Below are 17,543 nucleotides of genomic sequence, written 5' to 3'. Positions count from 1 at the left end.
CTATCACCGTTAGGACTTTGCCTTCTCTCAGGCTGTCTGCTCTGAGAACACTTGTGGTTCCTGAACACCAAGAGTCTGAATCCTGTTAAAAAATAAAATAAATTACCTCTGTAAATCGCCAGAGGGAGAACTGTAAACACTTTGCTATGAGGAAGAAGGGAATATTTTGGCATGTCTGTTTATAGCATTGCCCTCCTGTGGCTGTATGCAGTTGAGACAGAAGCTCATCATTCTGCTGCTGAGGCCTTCAGGCAGGGGTTGTGTCAGGCTGGTTTTCGAGCCAAAAACAGCCCTTATGGGAAGTTTTGTTTGTTCAAGCCAGAGTTATTAATACAGTGACCACATCTGCATTTGTTATAAGAGGAGAACTGACAGCAAAATTAAAAGGGAAACTCTAATAACTCTGTATGACTCCATGTAGATTTACTCAGGAATAAGTATTTGTGAGTCTTCTAAAGAAAGTCTTTTCATATGAAGTTTGTGAGTCCTGTCTCTTTTTGGTGCTCTTGAGAAGGAGCATGGTGGAGACATGCAAGAATTGCCTCTGCTTGTGCATGCTGGGTGCAGGATTGGAGGAATTTTTTGATCATTGCAGTTGGTCCATCTCTTTTGCCTGTCAGCAGGTGCATGCAGGTAGCAAAAGCCTACAGTGGTTGTAATTTTCAGCCCTGTCTCCTGTTCTGATCATTCTTCCTGAACTAGAAGAAACATTTTGATTTCCAATGTATGTGTTAAGTGAACTAATTTCTCTGTCTTAGGTGAAGGTTGTTAAGAGATGGAAAGAGAAATGGAGGTAACGAGGAGCTGATTTGGAAATGCGGAGCTCACTGAAACAGTGAGTTTCTGTGCACTAAACCCAGGCACTTGTTGCTTCTGCTGCCGCAGGCATAGGCCCTGTTGTGGTCTTGCTGTAGGACTCAGACGTGCTATTCTACATCAGCGTAGCATAAGACAAAAATTCATCTACGTGCTTTTAATCACAAATATTTTTTATGCAACCCTACTATTTGCCTGTACTTCTCTTATCTTTGGTATATGCATAGCAACGGTTTGTAGTAAGTCCTTCCATCTGGACACCTGCAATAGTAAATGTTGAAGCTGATGCTATAAACCTACAGTGAAAGGCCGTATTTTGTACTTCCTTTTGGACTTATTCGAGGCTCCTCTCTTCTGTTTTCCAGTCCTTCTCCTCTGGTTTTAGTGTGTTACTCTGTTCTCCTTTGGGTCAAGGATAATGTATTGAACAGACTTACGTACTGCTGAGGAAGGTATTGGCTAATTCTCAGGGGAAAAATAGTTTGCATGAAGTTGCAGATCGTTTTTGCTGTGCATACACAGGACCTGGTGACTGGAGGAAGAACATCTGTGTCATTTCCCTACAGCTGACCACAAGCATGTCTTCACTGCCTGCATTAACGTTTTTGGCTGTCACCACCAGGTGTCTCTATGGAACATAATATGTCGTGGTAGTCAGATTTTAATGTACTGGATTATGTCTCATAGGTTACACAAATGCTCCTTTAAGACATGTTTTCAGCACTGAAGAATGATTTGTATTTGAATATAATTCAGAATTCATTGTTGCTCACAACTGAAGGAAAGTAGTCAGTGGTTTCTGCTGATCCCTACTTATCTTATGCTGCGTGTATTTAAGAGCATGATTCAGCTCTCACATATGCTCTTAATATAGGGCTTTTAAACAACTGATTGTATCAGCAGATTCTCATCTGGGTGTGTTTTGATCAGATGGGAAACCTATACGTTATCCAAGAGTTTCTCCCATACACGTAGTAATCTTCCTGATTTACATCACTGGAACTGAGGAGGAAGTCAGGCTTTTGTGTGGAAGTTTTCACCTTTGGTGCATTGGACTGAACCCTCCGTGTTTACTAAGTGGATCATGTTCAAATAACCAAAGGTAGAGAGATCAGAATAGAGCTGATGTGAGTCACAATGCAAACAGAAACAGCTGGAAAAAGTGAACAATACTTAGATAATCTGAGTGTTTTAATTTGTTAAAGTGGTTTTGCAGGAATTTTAATTTATGAATACATAGTGTACTTTGTGTCCAGGACTGTTGATGTGAGTTATTCTTGGAATCAGACACATATTTTAAATCAAGGAGGAAGCTGCTAAAGGGACAATGCCCGTTTGAATTTTTTGTGTTTGTGACTGGTTGAATCTGTTGAGATATGGTTGCTAGGAATGCCATTAACTATACCGCTCCTCACAGAGAGAGAGAACTGAAATACCTTATGGGGGCAGTATGTGTAGTGTAGGAGGAGGCTTTTCTGTGCCATTTTTTCTCATTCCAAAGATACTTTGTTTACTAGCTTCTCCAGGGGATACAAGGAAAGGGGCTTTTCTTTAGTTTTGTGTGTATATGAATTCAGAGCTATCTGAAGACTGATTTTGGCTGTCATTTTAGGTATTTGTCAATGCCTGTCACCTTGGCAACAGAGCTGAATTTATTTTCAGTGGCTTACTGAAGAGTTAGTCATATTATATACTATTTTGGCAAGAAGGCTGTAAGAAGTAGACAAGCACTTCCTTTTTAAGTATGCACTGTCGTCAGCTGTTAACACTGCGCTGAACTGTCTTTTTGTCTCTGTTTTATGCAATGTTACATCTCGATTTTTTACTGTCAGAACTTGAATGATTCTGTAATGTGTATTCTCACACTCTTTGTAAATTCGTCAGAGTTTTTATGGGTCTACCAAAGATTAGAGAAAAAAAGAAATGGCTGTTTAAGTGGCATACTTTCCATGTGCCACTGATTTGCAAGTTAAGACTCAAATAATGTTTAATTAAGTAAAACTTAAGGTCAAAAAAGTAGATTCTCTTCGCAGTGTAGAAATAGCTAAACCTAAAGCAAACAAATTGCTTGCTTTGTGATATGTCTGACCTCTTCTTTGGCATCATTTCGGGCAGCAGTTTGGAGCGTATAGCTCTTAAACTGGGTGTGTTATTGCCACAAGTACAACCTGTTGATTTAATTAGGGCTGATCACGATAGCAGGACGATCTAACTTTGCTCTTTGCAAACCACAGCAACTTACGGTTTTCCTGTTGTTGCAGCAAAAATACAGTGGCAATTTACTTATCCTCCTGGTGCTTGATAGAGGAGGTCTTGAATACTATCAGACAATGGAGTCTCTTTTTTTCTGAGGAGATATATTATTCCTTTGGAGCAGTCCATATTCTGCAGACAATTTTTGGCAAATAGTGACTATGTAATACCAGTGATAGAGTGAGGGGGAAAGCTTGTCCCAGGCATTGGAGCTGACGTCCGAACACTCCCGGTGCTGCAGGTAAGGGAATGAGGAGGCAGTGAAGCCAGGCCCTCCCCATGGCAGCTGTGGCACGTCAGGTCCACGGAGCTCCTGGAGGCGGGAGACCCTGGAATATGCAGTTGTGTTCTGTACCCAGGGCAGGACACTGCAAATCTAGGGCTGTAAATCTAAGCCTGCTCTGAAACAGACAGAAGGAGAGAATTAGCTGGATGGAAATGCAACCATTTGCCTCCAGGGTGCAATAAGGATTGGTGCACAAGAGGGATTTTTGCAGCATGAAGGCTGTTTGGATAGAGTCTATACTAAGATTTACTGCTCACTCCATATTTTAGAAACTCAGTTATTTGATGCTCTGCAAGTATAATCCATTAAAATAAAAAGTACAGCCTTTGCCGTTTAGAAATGCAGGAATGGTTCCAGAAGTAAGCAGCAGGTGTTTTAGATGCTCCATGGTGTATTATTATGTTGGCTGCAGACCTTCCTGCGTGGGCCTTTTTATGTAGGAAGTTAAGACAAATTAACTGAGCTTATCATGAACTAAAGACACTTGAGTTGTAAATGGGAACAACCATATGGTGATTTGTCCTACAGCCGTTTATTTCACAGTCTCATTTAATTCAGTCAAGCTTTCCTGAGAAGCCCTGTGTGGATAAGCCCTTACTGTATCTGTGCGTATATACATGTGTGCATTGCCACAGTTTAACTGCAGCTCCAAAGAAAAATGTTATCCTCAAAGAAAATGTATATTTATTTTTCTCTCATAAGTGGTCGGTTACTGAATAAAAGCTACAAGAAGAGTAAAATATTGTATAGGGGTTTTTTGAATGTAAAGGAGCTGAGTTCTCTCTCCACTGTCAGACAAACAAAAATAAGCCTCCCCAACACACTCTTTGTTTTAAATCAGAAAGCTGTTAGTGAAATTGTCAGAATTCTGGGTTTCTGTTTCCTGTAGACGTTCACTTAAAATATCTTTTTCCTCCTCAACACATAATCCCTTTTTCAATTGAATTTATTTAAATGAACTACTGCAATTGTTTTGTCTTTCATCCACTTTTACCAATTATTTTTCACCTCTTCTTTTCCAATTGCACATCTTCAGTAAGTATCCAGAAAAAAAGCATCCAGAAACTTAATTTAATGGGTTAAAATATATATATTCTCTTTATAGTCTTAGAGGCAGCAGAGTACAAAGTGTTGTGAGGAAAGCCCTATATGTTAATCTTTGCTATATCATACAGATAAATTGGCTGATAAATATTTAGATCCATTCCAGTGTATTTAATCTGGCTTTAATATATTTTTAATTAAAAAAACTTCAAAAATTGCTGTTTTGTACGTTCTGTGATCGGAAATGCTCTGGCAGTATCAGAAATCTGAGGATGTGTTGGTAAAATGTGTGCATTCCTTCAGCTTTGGTAAGCTGCTCTGAATGTTTGAGGTTGAGTAGGAATTGGTCTGGAGCCTAACAGAAGAAAGATTTTTCTCTTCTCTTCTGTCTGTACTGGATGATACTGCCTCCTTAAAAAAATACTTTAGATGGCATTATTAGACGCTTTAAATGGCGGTAGGCGCAAAGGTGCGGCAGCGTGTTTGATGTGGAGAACTAGACATTAGTTGTTCCCTTTAATTGTCTTTGCAGTGCGATGGGGACAGAAAGAATAAATGATTCTGGGCTCTCTGTCTACAGATATGTCTGGAAATGGAACAGGGCAGGTTTGTTCTTTATAGTTCAGGTGGAGCCACATCTGATCAGGTCCAGAACCAGGCACCTTCTTAACAGAAACAAATTGAGAAAAATGTAAAGACAAATGGTGAAAATGCTGATAGTTTATGAGGGGAAAGTACAAGTCTTGGGTAGAGTGACTCCGTGACAGGAGAACAGGAGGCACAGCCATATAGGTAAATGTAAAGAACACAAATGGAAATATTTAAGGAAGGAGGGAGGCAGAGAGAAGTGTTTATTACAGAGGGCAAGGTAGAAATAGGAAAGATGTTTTGGATTGGATACTGGGAGAGAAAACTACCAAGTCTCAGACAGGAGGCAGTAGAAGCATCTGCTGGGGCTTCTACCAGGGCTTTTAAAAACACCATAACAGAGAAGATATACAGCAAGGTAGCAACATCACATTGGCTGAGGAGAGAGACCAGGGAGCTGAGGAGAGAGACCAGGGAGCAGAGGGTCTCCCTGACTCTTCTGGCCTTTTCTCTGAAGTGAACAGCTTCCAGCCTCAGGAAGATAATCTAATACTTTATTGAAAAACCAATCTAGAAATTATGCCATTGCTCTGAGACAACCAGAGTCCCTTGCACATTGTCAGCTTCCCTTGCATATCATGTCTGACATGTTCTGTGTTCTAAGTAGGGAATGTATACCTGTAATTATTTCTACAGGCTAGTGTCCATTATAAGATGTTCTCAGATTGGCTTGTCATCATTCTGTTAACCACACATCTGGATAACATAAGTTGTTGCCTTCTGCTGTTTGCTCAAAACACTGCACTTTTTTTCTTAAATTATTGTTTTTACTGCTATACAGCCAAGTTTCGTTCAGATGATCCATCTGCACTGAAATCCTGTTTTCCAAGCCCTTTTCTTTTTTTTCCTTAAATAACTTTTCTTTGCATAAGATGTTGGCTCTGCATAGCACCATTTCTGTGACTAAGCTGGACAGTTCTACTAACATCAGCTTGAAATTTGCCTTTTTCCCATGATTGCCGACAGCACATCCTTTTCGGTATGGTGCTTGTAATCGCATCTGGCGTATGCCACCAATAAAACATCCAGAGCACAGATTTCTGTGGCTTGATTTAACAATACAACATTTGTTGACAACAGTAATAGACCATACCAGCTGTGGGAGTATATTACACTTATTCCCTCCTGACATGCTTTAGCTGAATCTTTACCAAAGAACGCTATAATATACAATTTATTCATTGTAGTCCTCTTTGCTTCTTTTGCCTGTGTTTGCCTTCTGCAACTAACTGACATTGCAAGCTTGGATTGAAGGCAAAACTTACCAAATGCCAAGTTAATTAGAAGGCCAAATCCAATTTTTTTTTTTTTCCAAAATACCATACATGCTTATGAGCATATACCTGTGTGAAGTTACCCTAAAATGGGATGCTAACAAGGAAAATTATCCTAGGTCTTCACACCTACTCTGCAAATTTTGCTAAGTTCGGCACTGTACACATATTTATTAATAAGAAGTCAAAAGTATTTTTCCATTTGGAAGGGACCCATCTCTTTCTAATGTTATGCAATCCAGTGATCTTATTTTGGGTATGCTACAGCTGCAGAAGCCGTTCACAGCTGATTTCTGAGGACTGCTAGAACTGATTCAGTGCACAGTTAGGGTTCCAAAATTTTTTACTGCTTTTCAGACCTCTGGCACTCTGAACTTCCTTCACAGAGATCAGAAATACTTTGAAGACAAATACATTGTTTTTATTATTTATTTTCAGTTTGAGAAATTGCAGTGAAATTTGTCAGAGGTACATTAAGGAGAACAGAGTTTGCCAGGATGAACTGTCAAAACACAATGCATGAGGTTGGACAACAGAGAAAGAAACAGTATGTCCTAGTGAGAGACAAAGAAAGAGAGAAAATATCGTCATGGAGAGAGGAGAAAGCACAGAAAAGGGGATCTGATCTTTCCCTTGTGGAAACTTTGTTATGGTCTTAAATAGGTGAAGGATTTGGCCCCTTATTTAACCGTCTTTTGAGAGATTATGAAAGCAGGAAGCTCAGACTGTCAGTAGTTCTTTCCAATGCGCATTAAGAGCAAAAGTGTAACCAGCAATGCAAATACATGTAGGCATTAGTCACATTCCTCCTGGTATTCCTGTCTGACCTTCTAGGATGTACATAGCCACACACCACAGAGCAAGTCTGAGCAACTCTTGGGCAGTGTTTGGCAGACACGGTGTTACGGATCTGCTGCTGGTACCTCTATTCCGCTGTCTAGTAAGAGCGTATGGCTATCTGCTCATGAGATGCCACAGTGGAGCATGGTATACAACTCGTACTGCACAGTTTACTTAAAACACTTGGGAAATGCGATAGATTTACTTGCTGACGTGCATGAAAGTTGGACAGAGCAAGCGCTTTACTGGCTCTGTTGCTGGTGGCAGATCTTCAGCGTGCTACTATCAGGCATACTGTTGTAGTTCCATTGAACTGAAAGGTTTGATGGCTGCTAGAGTCATGTCACAAGGTCTCGATGCAGCCTCAGTAACACTGGGTTGTGAAATTACTGAATTAGCTCTTGTTCTCTCACCTGCCTCATAGTCTTACTAATGCTCCCTTGGTAACACATGAGCTGAAATACCTTGGTCTCTCTCTCACCCCTCCACCCTGATACAAGCTTGTATGGAGATGGCATCCAGGTGCAAGACACACAAAGCACATACTGAATTTTGCTTCTTGCCACTCTTGACAAATTCAGAGAGATGAGGGCATATTCCTTCCATCCTCAGATTGTATTATATAGATTATACTATACTGCTGTATCCTTTCAGTTCTTCTCTGTTCTTTTTCTCATTTCCAAAATCTTTTTCTCTGTGCTCCTTGCCATCTGAACAGCCTTTCTATTCCTCTGCATCTCATCAGCTTTCCATTTATCTGCAGCTTTCAGCTGATAAAATGTTGCCTCTGTTGCTGATGTCCCTTCATTTCTCCCTCTGTTATTGGCCTTCTGACTAGATATTTGGCTTGTCTGAACATAATTGCACTGTTGGCTATAATGGATAGCATACTGTCCTGAATTATTGCCTGTTGGGTTTAAGCCTCTGTTAATGGCAGATTTAGTATCTGAGGCTTCCAAGAGGACCGTGTGCACAAACATGCTACGCCCCTGTATTGCTGAGGGAGTGGGTGTGTTTGTATGTGATAAAAGACTGGATTCTGCAGTGCATCTTCATTAACAGCAAGAGAAGGAAGGACTCCCTACAGCTTCTGCAGAAGAAGGGAGAAGCCCATTTGCTGTTAGAAATGCTATTTAAGTTGCAGTGCAAACAAGACTTCAATTATATATTTTTCACTGTATTTTGCACAATGGCTCTGAAGCTGAACTGTGTTAGCTCCGTGTCTGTTGCAGGGCTTGGCTATATCGTTACAGCAGCTGTTGTGCTTTCAGCTGTGGTAAGTGAATACATTGCAATTAAACATTGAAAAACTTTTGTTTTTCAATTACTTGCAAGAGTTGCACTCTTTTCTAACTCTTTGTAAGGATTTTGTCCAATTTTGTCGGGGGAATTAGGGAGAAATTAAGTCAGGCTGTCAGGAATCAAAACAGTAAGTTCACTGTTTTCCATCTTTGTCTGTTTGATATCGGATTTCAGTTTAGGGATCTGTTTAGTAGCTAACTTGCTATTTTGCTTTCTAGTTTGTAACATTCTTTATTTCTGCCTTGAAAGCTGAGCATATTGTACTTTTGTCCATCAGCTACTATGAACTATCTTCTTTGTCAAAATACTGTATACTTCTAATATAACATTTTAATTTTTTCCTCCCTATTATCTGATATCACTCAAAGGCATGCTATAATATGTGGACAAACTCCCTTTGCCAATACTACTAAAGTGTTTTATTTCCTTTAGGTGTTACCAGACTGAATTCTTTCACAGTATAGTTATATAAAACTGCCCCCAACATTTGTTAAAATGCATATTGTTAATATACGGCATTAGTATGAAAATATATGTGTTAAACCAAAATTGCAATGTCCTTCAGGACAGGATGTTATGTATATTAGCGTAATTCCTAGAAGAGAACAGTTATGTAGAAGTACTGAAGTAATGTGTGCCAGGATTATAAACAGAGAAGTTATGAGAGACATGTTAATCTAACTCTGTGATGATATTCATAACATTTTCCAGAGAGAGACAGATAAGATTATCTATGTTTTAGGAAACATTAAATAAAGATTGTGCAAGGTATACAACATGTATAGTTAAAGGGAGTATGTTTATTTCCTAGATTCTTGGAACTCATGCGACGTTTAGAGAAAAGAAGAGTCAGCAAGGGAATTTGTCTATTATTTATCTGCCCTATTAAAAAGCTATAGATTAGAAAAGAAAGAAAATGTAATATATAGAGTAAAATCAACAGAGGTAGACTTACCGACAAAGAATGGAGAAAGGAGAGTCTAGGGAGCAATAAGTCAGGAAGTAGAGCTGAATGGAAGTTTAACAGTGGTCAGTTGAGAGATTTTTGTAAAATTCAACGCAGGAGAAAATAGGAAAATTTCCACTTGTTGCCTGGAACAATAGTTAAGAGATCAGAGGCAATATAATCTAAACAAGGGCTTCTGTGCACTGTGCCTATTGAACAACATTCTCTGTCTTGCCTCTAGCCTGTCAGCATGGTGGAACACGCCGAGTTTTTGAAGGCTGGGAAGGAACCTGGCCTTCAGATCTGGCGGATTGAGAAATTTGATTTGGTACCAGTGCCAAAAAATCTGTATGGAGACTTCTTCACAGGAGATTCCTACCTTGTGCTGAACACCATCAAGCAGCGGAGTGGGAACCTCCAGTACGACTTGCATTTCTGGTTAGGTAAGGTCTGATGGGAGTGCCCTCACTGAACCAGGAGCCCAGAGTGAACTCTCTTCCTCTCACTAGTCTAGCATTGCCCAGTAAGGGTTACCAGAGGAAATAGCTATAGAGAGAATGCAATTTTATGTGCATATAGTACTACTCACCTTAAATATTTGAAGTGGTTTCTGCAATCGTAAATGCCGCCATCTCTGTACTTAGAAGTTGCATTGTGCCGAAAGAAAGGCTTTTCTGGTCAAGATGACAGAAGACATCCCTATTCTCCAAAACTGTCAGGTCCAGAGAGAAGGTGAGGTCTCAGATGAAGGAGGCTACTGAAATCTTTCTATTGAAAGATCAGTAGTCAGTAATTATCCTCCTGGCTCAGAACGGATTTTTTTTTTTTTTCCTGAAATTTAAACCTGCTGACTGGCCTTCTGCAGTAAGTGAGTTACACGATAAGGCTTTCTCCACATCTTGCAAAACCAAGACTCATGGAACAAGTTATAGTCAAAGCAATGTAGGATACAAATATGGTGTTTTGTCATGTCTGCCATCTGCCAGTAGCCTTTCCCCACTAAAGAACGCCTGGTAGACCTGAGAGGCAAGCTGATGTGGAACTTGGTGCCCCACTGATCTCTATAGCCTTCATAAAGCCTGACAACACCTTGCTGCTACTTCAGCTGCATTTGGAGATTGGTGCATTTGGCCTCTAGCAAATTTTCTTCCAGGACAAGGTGAAAAAGTAAAGGGAGAGTATATGATGCCTATCAAAGACGTAGCTGTAAAGCAGTGGTTCCTCAGTGGGGCTGCAGCAGTTACAATGGTGTAATGAGCCTGCCAGCAAAATATACGGTTTGTACTGCTATTTGGGGTCATTATTTGGAGATGGCTATTCTGCAGACCTTTCTGGAAACTAAGCTTTCCAGTGATCTCCTTTCTCCCTAGTATTTTTGCATGGTTAAACATAAGAGGCAGAAACCTCACATTGTCTCCAAGCTGTTGCCTTTTCATTTCTTAGGAGATGAAAGCTCTCAAGATGAGCGTGGGGCAGCTGCCATATTCACTGTCCAGATGGATGACTACCTTCAGGGGAAGGCTGTCCAGCATCGTGAAGTGCAAGGCCACGAGTCCTCAACTTTCCTGGGGTACTTCAAATCTGGCATCAAGTACAAGGTAGGCAATCACTGGCTCTTTATACTGCCAAACTGAATCAAGTCTGCAAGGATTGACATCTTCAGAAGAAGAAGAGTTGCCGTTTTGATAGCTGCTAAAAAAACCCACTCTTGACCAGATGTTTTCAATGAGTTGGAACTGACAGGGTGGAGAACAGCAGATCCCAATGGGAGAGCTTTGGCTGAATTAGTAATACACAAGCAAAGCCCCAGGAAATTTTAGAAATCAGAGTTTTGTTTTCCTTTGAGAAGCAGAGGAAAGAACAGTCTCAAGATGTCTGGAATTAATTTAAGAAACAGCAATCTGAGTTAATGGGAAACGCCTACTCAGTAATTTAATAATTTCTCCCCACTTACCGAACAGAGTTTGACCTTTCCCATCTCTTTTTGTGTGCTCAGCCCACCTCCCTGGCATTCATAATATTTTGGTAAAGTAGAAGAATAGGTGTGGGAATTACTCTTTCATCCCATTGCAGTAAAAATGGAATAGAAGAAGTAGAAGCTTATGGTCAGGAATAGTTATGTTTGTTAGGAATCCAGCGGCACAAGGAAACTGATACCAAGTCAAATTCTTGCAAAATACTTACATGTAGTCCTGACGTTAGTCCCATTGCCTAAGTGGACAAGGAATTTGCAAGTATCTCTTTATCAGCAGAGAAAGTGAATACTGATAATGAGGTAGTTTCTGGTAGTCAGGCACCTCTCACCCCAGCAGTCAAAACCCTACAAATACCTCAACTTTCATCATCCTCTTCAAATCTGGAGATCTCCAACTGTGTTGTATCAGTGTCCCATAGAATAGATACCACAGAAATTTGCAGGGTGATGGATATATTGATATATGAAAACCCAGACTGGGGCAAACTAACTCCCTCTGTAAGCTACTGCTGGCCTTCTTTCCTGAGAGAGGCAAAAAATGCTCACAGATAGCAAATCAATAGGATTTTCAGTTCTTTCTGGAGTAAAAGCACAAGCATGAATTGATTTTCTTCTTTTTCCCTTAGGCTGGTGGTGTGGCTTCTGGCTTCAGGCACGTGGTTCCCAATGAAGTAGCTGTCCAGAGGCTTCTTCAGGTCAAAGGCAGGCGAACAGTCCGAGCAACTGAGGTCCCTGTGACCTGGGAGAGCTTCAACACTGGGGACTGTTTCATCCTTGACCTTGGCAGTGTAAGTACCATGTAAAAGACAGGTTTAGTGAACTTTCAGGGCTGGGAGAGAGGTCTGACTAAATCAGTATGTGAAGAAAAATTGAAGTGATGTCAAGTGTTGAGCATTCTGAAACATTATTTAGCCAATATTTTAACATCTTTCAGGCCTGGCCATACAGCCATCTCATCCTTTTAGGCTCTGACACTGTGCAGCTGCATGGTCTTTGTCTTTCCCCCCAGGATATCTATCAATGGTGTGGCTCAAACAGCAACCGCCAAGAACGGCTGAAGGCCACTGTGCTGGCCAAGGGAATTCGGGACAACGAGCGGAACGGCCGGGCCAAAGTCTATGTGGTGGAGGATGGATCAGAACGGGAAGAAATGCTTCAGGTTATTCACTTCATCCATTTTTCTGTGCTGGAATGGGAAGGGTGGTATGTGGAACAATGATTGGGATGGGTAGACAGGCTCAGTATGGGGTATCTTTACATATCAAGTGTTAGTAGCATAAAGTTGCTCAATTCGTAATGATGGAGGCTTGGGCCTCTGCATTACTGGGAGATTAGTGTGTGTTATTTTTGCCGTTCTTGATATGAAAGTTTCTTCTACTTGTTCCTTGTGGTTGGAGCATCTGGGGAACAGAGATTCTTGTGGATCAGCTAGCAATGTTGTTTCTCTCTCTCGCAGGTTCTGGGACCAAAGCCCAGTTTGCCAGTGGGAGCTTCTGATGAAACTAAAACTGATACAGCCAATAGAAAGCTGGCTAAACTCTATAAGGTAACGAGAAACAGATGGACCCTGACAAATAACCTTGTGGAGGGTGGTCATCCTTGCACAATTAGATGGAGCTGGAATGGAGGAGAAGAGCTGATCTGATCTGAGTCCTGCTTCAGCCTAGTTCTACTGTTAGCTTCTTAAGTTTTGTTGAGCCTTGGTTACTTACACTGTATACCCACGTGCTTTCTGTTGTCTTTATCAGTATTGCTGACTCCAGCAAGACAACTGAGACTTTCATGAATTTTTGAGGGAATGGAATAGTGTGAAACAAGTGAAGAAAGGGAATCCTCCACTTTGTTATCAGGCTTTGTGTTAGGAAGATGACAGGAATAAATTAGGAACAGTGAGCCTGGGACCCAGACTCTACCCTTGTCTGCATCCAGCAAGCATGATGAAGCAACAGTTTGCCAGGTAATGTTTGTCACCAACTAGTATGAGTGCAGGAGGATGTCCAAGTCTTTTCAGGAGCAATTTTTCCTACAGCAGTCTCTGCTAATGATTTAGTGAATGTCTGCTGAGGTAGTTTATGAGGTAGACCTTTATCCATCAGTAAGCACAAAACTCAACCGTTAAAACCACTTGATACAGGGAGGCCTGTTCATAGTTACTAAGGCAATCTTTTCCAGTTTTGGATGCACTTGCTTTATTTTAAAAGATATTCTTGGCTGCTTTTGCAGCAAAGGTATTGCTACTTTGGATCAACCATTCTTGGGTCCCAGCAGTCTCTGCTTTGCTAGAAGTTCCTCAAATCTCCACAGTAGATGTTCTGTTTTTGTCATACTGTTGCTGTGTCAAAGACATCCTGTTTGGAAAACAATAGTACTCAAAGCAGCCAATGCATTCAATTTGATTTTCCTTCCGCTCTCTGAGTTTTGGACTATTGCTGTGGAGTGGAAGGGGAACATAATGATGCCTGATTTAATCTCTATGCTGTGTTATCACAGGTCTCCAATAGGGCAGGCAACATGGCGGTCTCTCTGGTGGCAGATGAGAACCCCTTCTCTCAGACAGCCCTGAATACAGATGACTGCTTCATTCTGGACCATGGCACAGACGGAAAGATCTTTGTTTGGAAAGGTAACACAGAGATGGAGGTGAAGGCGGTTATGTGTGCATAGGATCTAAATGCAGTTCCTGATCCCTGTTCCCTTCAAGCAAGGTAGGGGAGGGTGTATTTGGTGGTGGTGCTGCTAGTGCTTTTCGAGGTAAGTACAGACAGCATTAGCGATCTCAGAAATGCTTTCTCCCACTGCCTCCCTGGGGAGAAAAATTTAAATTTGTGTCGTAAGTAGAAAGGCAGTTGTGCTCTCATGGCCCTCACAGATGGGCATTGAAGTAATAAAGCAATTGTCACTTGCTACTCGGCATCATTTTCTAGCTGGAAGGCTGGACTCTTCTACTGTAATAAACTGTCCCAGGTACTTCTACTTTTTCTTTTCTCTCTATTTTCATTAAAGGAAAGAGCGCCAATTCTGAAGAGAAGAAGGCAGCCCTGAAAACCGCTTCGGAGTTCATTGAAAAGATGGGTTATCCCAAACATACCCAGGTAAGTAAGTGCAGCCCACCTATGACCAATCCCCAAACACCACTAAAGACACTTTTCTACCTCACAGGCCACTTACTCCAGAGCACAGCTACTGTGAAGTGTCCCTAGCAGTCTTTCAAGCAGCTCCTCTTTTGGGAGATCTGCTCTCCTGCAGGGTCATTTTAAACAGTGCAGCTCCTGGGATAACACTGTCCTTACAGTAGCATTTCAGAGAATGGTTGAGGTTGGGAGGGACCTTTAGAGAACGTCTAGTCCAATCACCCTGCTTAAGCAGGGTCACCTACAGCAGGCTGCCCAGGACCATGTCCAGATGGCTTTTGAATATCTCCAAGGATGAAGACTCCATAATCACTCTGGGCAACCTATTCCAGTGCTCAGTCACCCTCACAGTAAAGAAGTTTTTCCTTAGATTCAGATGGGACTTCCTGTGTTTCAGTTTGTGCCCATTGCCTCCCGTAATTTTATCCCAACACAGCTAGTATGTAACGTTTCTTTCTCTCAGACATTTTTTACCTTTTCCATGACTTCTCCCCAAAAAGTGAAAAAGAGAGAGCATAAAGCAATCTGTCTTTGTTCTTCCTAGGGCAATGATTCTAAGAGCTAACTCCTGTTCAGCCTCGCTCAAAACTCACCTTAGGTAGATTCTGCGTCCCATAGCATGTTCTGAGATCCATGTTGTTGGTTGTAATGGTATAGACCTTCCAGGTGTAGTTAAAGAAAGGCTTAAGAAAGATTGAATAACACTGACTTGGAGCAAACAGACCCCTTCAAACCAGGAGTCACAAGCAGCAGAAAACATATGATTTGTGATGTATCTTTTCTCTTGGTAAAGATCTGCCGTTGGTTGCTGTGTCTCATCATGGCACCAGTAAGACCTGCATGCCCCATTTGATGTGTTTGCCACCTGTCACTTTGACATTGCTATTAGTACCACTTTTCGGTTCACTGCTGCAGCTTCTGAAGAGTTGTTCCAGGCAATTCTCTGTCAGCCTGAAACCAGAGTTCCAGCTACAGCAAGGAGCATCCAGAGCTGGAACCATGTGCGATATGGGGTAAGACTGCTCCTGAGGGGTTGTCTCATTTATTTCAGGTCCAAGTCCTCCCTGAGAGTGGTGAGACGCCTTTGTTTAAGCAATTCTTCAAGAACTGGCGGGACAAGGACCAGACGGAAGGACTGGGGCAGGCTTACATTTCTGGTCACATTGCCAAGATCGAAAAGGTGCCTTTCGATGCTGCCACTCTGCACACCTCCAAGGCCATGGCTGCCCAGCACGGAATGGAGGATGATGGCTCTGGCAGGAAACAGGTAAAGGGGTGTCAGGGAGAAGGCATGGAAGTGATGATGTCCTGGGGAACCACTTGGGTTTACCCACCCTGTAGCTGTTAGGACAGTTCCAGGAGTGCTCCACGTTTAACAGTACTCCTGAGCCAAAGCATATTGCTTTTATATTATCACTTGTAAGCAAGTTGAATTCCAGGCACCTACAAATGCCATCTGCCCTTGTGGTGAGCAGTATCAGAATCCTTCTGGGAGGAGTTCCAGAGATGTCTTCACTAACTGATGGCTTTTCTGCAAGAACACTGAGATAGATGGAGGCCTGAAACTCATCAACGCTATAGTTTCATAAACTATGGGATAATTTTTTAATACCAGAAACACCAGCAGGCTCTTGAGAGCCCTGCAGCCAAGCGGTGTAGATGAACTCTTATTTTAACCCTAAGATTGTTTTGGAATGATGCTTCACCAAACAATATGGATCTAGACTTCTTTTTCTCAGTCCCCCTCCTCTCCGTTATTCCAGCTTTTGCCAACATGCATGTGGAGGTGATTGTCTCGAGCATCCGTCTCATGCACCTGTATGTATGACTGTGCATAGAAGCTGTGTTGGAGGTGGATTTGAAAGGGCTAAGTACTGGGTCTCATCCCCTTGTCTATAGTCCATAGAGGTCCTAGGCATCATTAGGCTCTTCAGAAGTCCCCAGTAAGGCTGACAGCTTTCTGGCTGTCCAGCTGAGAGAAGTTGAAATAATCATATCAGATACAAAACTGGCATCAGTGCTGGCAGTGCTAGTCATCTGATTCACATTTTTTCCAGTGGTTCTGATCCTTCTGATGAATCTGGTCAAGGTCTGGGAGCTAACAATAGGACAGCTAAATTTGCCTTGCTTCCAGGCCCGGCTGCGAATTTTGGGAAGTAGTTGGTGGGTGGGAATGCCATTTTTTTACCAGATTTCCCCAGCAGATGGTGCCATAGGACTGCAAGTTTAGGAGGCTGAATTTCTGAAGAGGACACAATGTGAACTCTGTTTACTGCTCATTCTGCTGTCACATTTCACTCAGAATACTTCTCCTCCTCTCCCTTGTTGCTCCTTTTCTAGATCTGGAGAATAGAAGGCTCAGAGAAAGTGCCAGTGGATCCATCGAAGTACGGCCAGTTCTATGGCGGTGATAGCTATATCATCTTGTACAATTACCAGCATGCTGGAAAACAGGGACAGATTATCTACACTTGGTAAGAAAGTTTTCCTGGTGCAAGGCCACCACCCACTGAGGCTATGTGGGGCCTAGAATCCAATTCTTTGAAAATGGAACACTGCTTGTGGGATCCTCAGGGAATAAGATTTCACCCTGGATAATCTCTTGCCAACAAAACACTGCCCGAGGTCTGGGATGTTTTGTTTAAAGTGGCACAGTGTGAGGAGTTACTGTGCTAGCATTATTAGTATTCTTTTTAAATAGTGGTTACTCTCTTCTTTGAACTAAGCTCTGGTTCTTTTTGCAGAGTTGCTACATCCTTTGAGAATGGTTTATCTAACTTTTGGTACTCTGCCACCTCAGTTGATGTCTTGTGACTTATTTTTTAGACTATACCCTTTAAGGGGACACTGTGAGCAGGCACTCTCACAGTGGTCTTCCAGTCATGCTCTTAAGCAGCAAGCTGTGTAAATAAAACAAAAAAAGAGTGCAGTCTGTGTGGAGGCTGCATGTGTAGTTCCTGCTAACAGTATTAATGTGAGATAGGCATGAAGATACAAAGAAATCTGTGCTTATTATCGGGAAGACATC

The 17,543-nt window shown here is 41.8% G+C and overlaps 1 protein-coding gene across 14 annotated transcripts in view; it reads left to right on the top strand.

Moving 5' to 3' along the window:
• Positions 1-17,543, top strand: part of GSN (gelsolin) — a 40,221-nt gene that overhangs the window by 17,377 nt on the left and 5,301 nt on the right. For 12 of the 14 annotated variants that reach the window (XM_068915286.1, XM_068915287.1, XM_068915285.1 and 9 more), the window contains 9 exons: positions 9,651-9,852; positions 10,853-11,007; positions 12,011-12,172; positions 12,394-12,543; positions 12,841-12,930; positions 13,875-14,007; positions 14,388-14,476; positions 15,567-15,782; positions 16,856-16,989. In XM_068915286.1, the coding sequence (XP_068771387.1) occupies positions 9,660-9,852; positions 10,853-11,007; positions 12,011-12,172; positions 12,394-12,543; positions 12,841-12,930; positions 13,875-14,007; positions 14,388-14,476; positions 15,567-15,782; positions 16,856-16,989 (1,322 nt within the window). In that variant the 5' untranslated portion in view covers positions 9,651-9,659. Of the gene's footprint in view, positions 1-2,308; positions 3,311-8,158; positions 8,438-9,650; positions 9,853-10,852; positions 11,008-12,010; positions 12,173-12,393; positions 12,544-12,840; positions 12,931-13,874; positions 14,008-14,387; positions 14,477-15,566; positions 15,783-16,855; positions 16,990-17,543 lie in introns of those variants that run through there. The other 2 variants (XM_068915292.1, XM_009681066.2) reach the window with 2 other exon arrangements.

This window comes from Struthio camelus, chromosome 20, assembly GCF_040807025.1.
Source record: "Struthio camelus isolate bStrCam1 chromosome 20, bStrCam1.hap1, whole genome shotgun sequence".
NCBI classification, from domain to species: domain Eukaryota; kingdom Metazoa; phylum Chordata; class Aves; order Struthioniformes; family Struthionidae; genus Struthio; species Struthio camelus.
The sequence above is the reverse complement of the archived record's forward strand: the minus strand, read 5'-3'. Positions and strand labels throughout refer to the sequence as shown.